Genomic DNA, 7,421 nt, shown 5'->3' on the forward strand with positions numbered 1-7,421 from the left:
TATGAAAGATAACAATATATCATTGAGAGATTGTCCACGACATTTACAATGTAAATAGTATATGCAATATTGACCACATACTGCTGTTACATTAGTTTGGAGAGTCAACGAATTAAAGTCCATCTGTGGAAATCGTTCTGCATACTTGGCTATCGGTCCAGGAAAATAGGATGGGTCATGTCCATAGGAATCGAAAAATTCTAAATGCTGTGGGGATGAAATGTAAAAGGCTAACCAGTGACTACCGGATTCAGATGCACGATCTACATTAGCTATAAAGCAACTTGGATATTTCTTGATCTCGATAGGGAGTCGATCACTTGCAAAAACTCCCAGAAATGCTTTTCGTGTCTTTGCATTCTGAGAGAGCGCTCTGTTTATTTCAAAGCTGTCCATTGCTTAATTAGCAAAATCGCATAGTACATGGCGAGATTTTGTTATTTCAATCACGTTTTGAAATTCTGCATAGACTAGCACCGAGAGAGTCACAGAGAAAGCTTTAGCAAATTTAATTTCTACTCGCAAATAGCCTTGATGCTGTAAGTTAAAATGAGATCCATCACACATATCTGGAGTTAAATCGAAAGTATATAACACATGTCCTTTCACAAATTCTTCTCGAGATAAATAGATGCCTTTGTCGCGATTAAATCCAGAAAATAAACTGTGGTAAGCACGCACATAATGATTAGATTCGAAATCAAGGTCCATTGGTTTACATGGAACGGGTTGTCCATCTACATAAATCGATATAAAGTTGACATGATGATGGGCAAACAGAAAAGGATTCATTGAATATTGTCCATTCATTGCAGCATTTTCTACACAAGTAATAATGACTCGCTTGGGCATCAATCCTAAAAATACATTATCTTGCATAAAAGACCAACTTCCCTTAGAAACTGAATATGTTTTGCATAATACTCGATCTCTAGGGTATTTAGCAGAACTTTTTTCCAACGCTTTTACATGTCCGAGAGAGACTCCAGGGTTTACTTTTACTTTTCTGATAAACAAAGAAGCATGATCCAAGATCACTTTATAATCGGCATCTTTCTCAGTAGAAACTAGACAGAAAGCAGATTTACTACGCACCATTTTAATTTTCACATCAACTAAATTTAACATGAGTCGATTTTGTTGAAAAATGTCACAATGTAATTGTCCTATCAAATCCACACTTTGACTGTTTTTTATAAGTTCACCGCGAGCTTTTAGTCCGGCATCCGCATCTTGAGCTAAGACATCTATTTTATTAGGTGAAGTGTCTTGGAAAAATCCTTCGCAGGTGAGTAAACTTTTCTTTGCATCTTCCCCATAATTCAATAATGTTTCGATGAAGGCTCTATAAGGATATATGGTCACTTTACTTAACCTGTTCCGCCAAACTGAGTTAATGGCACTACAGGGTTAGGAAGTTATCCTATTCATTGCTAGCAATCTGACGGTTAGGCCGCCTTTCTACATTTTACTTTAATCTGTAGTTTCTTGGATATAATTATTTTCATTCACTTGCTTCATTATCTCTAAGATGCCCTTGTTGCAGTAATAGTCCGTGAACAGTCTATTCACAGGATATGTGATGTAGTCGGAAGGAAAGAACTGCTGTCGAAGGTGCTCTGTCAGAGGGCAGGAGAGCAGGTAATGAAGTGCGTCCGCGTCTTCCCCGCGAAAACCGCAAGAGCAGTTGACGTCCCGTCTGAGGAAACGTCTGTAATACGCTGGGAATTTCCCGTGGTTGGTACAGGCTTGGAGGAAAAGTCGGTTGCATTTCAGCCTCTTGAGAGAAGGTATTGGGAAGATGTTGTAAGTAAATCTTCCTGTCTCTTCTTCCTGCCATCGTGATGCCCATGTCTCTTGAAATGCTGTCTTGAGGAGCCTTTTTGCAACTTCTGCGGAAAGCGGAACTTCCTTGTCAATTTCTGGTTTAAGAGCTGCAGTCTTAGCTAGTTCATCCGCTCGTTCGTTGCCTTTCTGCCCGGTATGTCCTTTTATCCAGTTGATCTTTAAAGGTATGGAAGAGCCTAACGTCAAGAAGATCTCTCTAAGTGCTGCCGTGTGTGGATGTTTTGGAGGAAAGGAATTCAGCGCATTCAGAACGCTCATGCTATCTGTGAAGAATGAAGTGTGAGCTGCTGGTTGTGTACCTAACCATAGTGCTGCTTCTTTGAGTGCTAGGGACTCGGCTTGGAAGACTGAAGCATGATCGCTTAGACGGAATTGTGCTTGATAAATTTCTTCATTGTTCGAAAAGACCGTGAACGCTGCCCCTACTCGTCCTGAAATTTTTGAACCGTCAGAAAAAATCTCTCTTTGTTGTCCTGAGGGTGGCGATTTGCACCAGGAAAGGATGGGTAGATCTCCTGGGTGTAAGTTAGGGGAATCTTGGAAGCTTTCTATGCTGGCATATGATAGATGTAAATCTTTTTTAGTGTGAAGGTCCTCTTTGTAATGTAGAAGTCGATAGATTGATCTTTCTAATTCTGCTTTTAGGTCGAGTGGGAGCGTGCCAGCTAAGACCTGAAGTGCTGCGGTTGATGTGGTGCTATACGCACTGGTGATTTTTAACAGGATTACTCGCTGTATTTGATGTAGTTTTTGACATATTCTTGCTGTGCCATTCATCCAGACTGGGCAGCCGTAGAGGATCATGCGTTCAATTGCATTAAGGTATAGATGTTTTAACAGGCGCCCCTTTTGGCTCCACTTGTCTGTGATTATCCTGTTTAGTTTATTGATGATTCGATGCGTCTTATCTCGGACTTCCGTAAGATGTGATACCCACGTGAGCTTCTTATCAAGCGTGAATCCGAGGTATTTAATGGTATTCTGGCGTCGCAATGGATGCCCTTCCCACTTTATGCGTGGTGGATTCGCGTCTATTTTTGAACTTTTTGGAAAGACTATCATCTGTGTCTTTTCAATACTGAAACACAGTTTGTTGTCTTGACTCCATTTTGCAAGCAATTTGAGTGCTGCGTCTGCTTTACGCTCTATTGTTGTCCTATTGCCACCGTCTATTATGAGTATAATATCGTCGGCGTAAGCTTGTATCTTGGCATTGTCTCCAAAGTTGATGTTCAGCGCTGAGTCTGCAATTATGTTCCACAAGATGGGTCCGATATTAGACCCCTGTGGGGCTCCTTTGTGGTAATTCATCGTGATATTTAAGCCATCTCTTTTGTAGGTCACTTGACGTTCTGTGAGGTAGCTTGCGATCAGTTGGTAAAGATTCTTTGGACATCGCAGGTCTTTTAGTTTTGTTTTGAGCGCTGGCCACCATAGTTTATTGAATGCGGAAGCTACGTCAAGCGATATTATACACGTATGGAGGTTATTTTGTCTGTTATTTAAGATGATGTCCTCTATAAGGATAGGTATTTGTCGCAGATGAAATGTTTCTTTCATTTAAACTTACATCTACTTGCGAAAAGAGAGAATGTAAAAATAAATTTACAGGGGCAACCGGTTCTTTGTCTGTTAAACTGGATCCGTCTGCCTTAACTACTTTAACTTTCACGTGTATATAAGAAGCAGCTAGATCAATATAGTCTTCACCACTGCCAGAAATATTAAATTCGATAGGTCCTCCATCTCGTATATTTGCGAGAGGGTGATATTCCACAAACTGTCCTTTTTCTATAGCTGTTTGCGTAGGAGGAATGGTAAATAAATCTAATTCAGATTTGACGCAAACGGGAGAGTCTCGATGAATATACGAAGTCATACTTTTTTTAAGAGAAAATATCCTGTGCTTTCACCTTCTTTGATCGGTGAGAAATGGTACGCTTTTTCCTACGTTTCTGCTTTTTATTAACTCGTCCAGAACCAATCATGTTCTTCACTTTAGTAGCAGCTTTATCTGTTAATATATTTCCGGCTTCTTTCAGTCGACGCTTAGCAGCCTCTTTTACATCTTGTCCTTGTGATACATCATTTAACAAATTCAGTCCACTATGCCATACTTGTTTTCCAATTGCTTTGGCTCCTGATTTAATAAGAGGTACGGCAGCGCGAAAGAAGGATCTGAATAGACCCCCTAATCCGTATCCTCTCTGATAAAGATTACCTTGATAATAATTCAATCCATGTCCTGTTTGTTGTACATAATAATCTTCAAAAGATTTTTGACAACACTGATAAGGTACATACATTATGACAAGTATTTTTGACGGAAATGAAGTTTCACGTATGACCTTCCTCGTTCAAATGGCGTAAATGCTCCTATATGCGTTCTTATATCGATTTCCAAAGTGTCTATCATTTTCCGATTCACAGGTAAATAATGAGGTCTATCAAATAGTGCACTCACCACTTCTCCATCGCTACCAGTTACTCTTACAATTCGAAGAAGAGGAGCTAAAACATCTCCTACGATTTGAGGTTCTACAATATCCGTATATATCATTAATACACGATAATGTGCACATGGGTCGGCTGCAAAAGGACTTTCTACAACAGTTTCGGAACTATCATCTGTAGATGTAATTTCCATAGGTTCAAAACCTAACATTTGTGCTAACCCATCATGTAAAATCACTTTAGCGTTATTTTTCACTTTGATTTTCACTCGTTTTGTTACTGGGTTATAATTAAATATTATTTTGTTTTGATGTTCTTTAATATAAATAGCTTTTAAAATATCAGGTACTGTTTCATAACATCCTGGAGGTAATCTACGACCTAACATTTCACCATCTTTCTCTAAAACAAATCCAATTAAGTTATTGTCTGCATTCACATTGTGCCATGTGTGCGGATATAGCAATTCAACCAAACCAACTTCCCACATACCTTTTAATTCAATGGGAACAGGTAAACGTGTTATAAAATGTGAAATTTTATTTTCGGGGAAATAATTCATAGAGCTATCTCTCGGAAGTGTTACGTAGAAACTCATTTTCATAAATGATTCGGATACAGTATTTTCTCACACTTTATATCGAGAGTAAATTAGAAGCTGGAATCCATTGATTGAATTTGTCGGGATAACCGCGATATTTTACAAAGTATTCTGTCTGATTTTTATGTATACGTTTCTTTAAAATTTTTTCAATGCGATATTCCTTTTTCAGTCTCACTTTCTGCAATTCTTGTGCATAAAACGTTCCTTTTACTGAGTCTCCAAGTAAATCTTTAATTCTATACACAGCTGGATGTCTTTTAACACACTCTGTCACCACAAATAGTTCTTCCGTCCAATTGGTTTCATAGCCTTTTTCGAAAGTAAGCTTTAGTTTGGAAACACGTACCACATCTCCTACAGCGAATATACATTTAGAAACGTTAGAAGGATGATCTTTATACAAGGTAAACCATACGTCACTCTCATTTTCTGAATTGACTTCTATGGGAGCTCGCATTATACTTGAATGAAAAGTAGCATTATAACTTTCTATTAATTTGTCTAAGACATCTACATATTTATATGTATTTCGAGTCGTAAAGTATTTCCACATTTTTGTTTTCAAAGTGCGATTAAACCTTTCCACCACGGATGCTTTAGTAGTATTGAACGTACTGAAAAGTTTAACTTGATTTCTTTTTAAAAATTTTATAAACACTTTATTTTTAAATTCGGTGCCCTGATCCGTTTGAAGTAATTTTGGTTTACGTTGACTCATTATTTTTTGAAACGCTTTCACAATATCTTCTCCTCTCCTTTGTTTCAAAGGAACAGCCCATGCATATTCGGATAATATGTCAATACAGGTTAATATATATCGATAACCATCATTATGATCACGTAAATGTGAAACAGCCACTAAATCAGCTTGCCATTGTTGATCTATAGAATACACGATTACTCTATTCGTTGGAAATTTTCGGCGAATTGGCTTGTGAAGCGTGTACGCATCTATTCCCTCTAACCATGTTTGAATCTCTTTCCTGGAAACTTTACCTCCTGCAGCACGATGTAAAGCTTCAACACCACCAAAACTTGCAACATGAGCCGGATCCTTATACGATAAATTCATATTCATAGCCTATTGAATTATTCTTCATATGGATAATGATAAGTTCCCACTGTCGTTAAGACGTAGCGTAAAATCAATAGGAATTTTATGAAATTCTGTAAAAATATAGATGGATGATAAAATAACGCATAAAACAGTGTATAAACACACCGCAACGGTGGCTTCTCCTGGAGCAGGCATAATTGCAATTGATGAGCTGATTCAAATTCCATTTTCTTATATAGGCTTTTTTACCTAAATCTGAATGTATCCCGTCAGCTTAGTGGTTAAAATCTTCAAACTACTCAGCTGGTGAGATATTTTGTTTCAGGGATCGATCCTGTATTTTGAATAATAGAACATTTAAAAAAAAGAAACTTCTAAAATAAATTATTTTCTTTTTTCGTCCCTAGAGGACGTCATGAGCAATTCCTAAATAGATTATTTTCTTTTTTCGTCCCTAGAGGGCGCCATGAGCATATATCTCAAAAAATCCCCGTTGCCAATTTAAAAAAACTAACTTTAAATGAAAAGCAGGAGGTCTACAACTCAACCCGCAATCTAAAAACAACTCCACTCGAAACCACGCCTCCTAGTGTGATGACGTTGCCTTTGGCCCCTCCCTCTGTGTGACGTCATTGACCACGCCCTCAGCTCCTCCTGATGCAGAACTGTCATTTTTACACTACTAATGTGGAAAGAAGAAGTTAAAGTAAAGATTCAAATCATAATACCTGATTAGTTTAAAATGAGAAGATTACAGTTTAAGCTTTAAACAACAACTCCATTTCTAAAATAATACATGGATTTGATGGAAAGTGAAGAAAATAAAAATAATAAACTTGCTTCTTGATAGCCATCAAATATAAAAATAAATTGTTTTTATTTGAAAATTTTCAATAAAATATTTTAGCAGATTGATGTTTCACTTTTCTTTCCTACGGAATATTTAATTTCTTGATATAATTTTAATTTTTATGTACTTTAGTCTTGCTATATAGAAGAAATAATATAAGAATATTTGGAAATAAAAGTATTAAATCGTAATTTTATTAAAGTATTAATAATACTAAGTGATTACGTGAATTTAATTATTTACTACGCTTCGGCATTAATCGCCTTTCAAGCATATAGGAAACCAAATACTTTCTTGGCCTCAAATATTTTACCGCTGGCGGACCTCAAATGGCTTAATCCGCTTCTGCTTATCATATTTCCTTTTTTTCAGACTTTCTTCCACTATTGCTTTTAGAATTCCCACTGTTCTCATTAGCAGTTTTTTATCGTGATTCTTTTGTTGTTAAAGTTGTTATACACTGGTGTGCAAAACTTAAGCAACAGCAGGGTTTTTTGCCATTACTCCACGAGAAATCAACTGAGAGATATGAAATGCAGAAATGAAGGAGAATATTATGTACGTAAAGCATGATGAAAGCATCGGAGCTGAAAAAGGAATACAATGTA

The 7,421-nt window shown here is 37.1% G+C and overlaps 1 protein-coding gene across 1 annotated transcript; it reads right to left on the bottom strand.

The window, feature by feature from the left end:
• Nucleotides 1-399: 399 nt before the first annotated feature.
• LOC118194691 (uncharacterized protein F54H12.2-like) lies at nucleotides 400-1,098 on the bottom strand. The gene has a single exon (XM_085821420.1). The coding sequence runs from the start codon at nucleotides 1,096-1,098 to the stop codon at nucleotides 400-402; it is 699 nt and encodes a 232-aa protein (XP_085677546.1).
• Nucleotides 1,099-7,421: the final 6,323 nt, after the last annotated feature.

This window comes from Stegodyphus dumicola, chromosome 7, assembly GCF_044657685.1.
Source record: "Stegodyphus dumicola isolate Sdum_Otavi_A_Nest chromosome 7, ASM4465768v1".
Taxonomy (NCBI): domain Eukaryota; kingdom Metazoa; phylum Arthropoda; class Arachnida; order Araneae; family Eresidae; genus Stegodyphus; species Stegodyphus dumicola.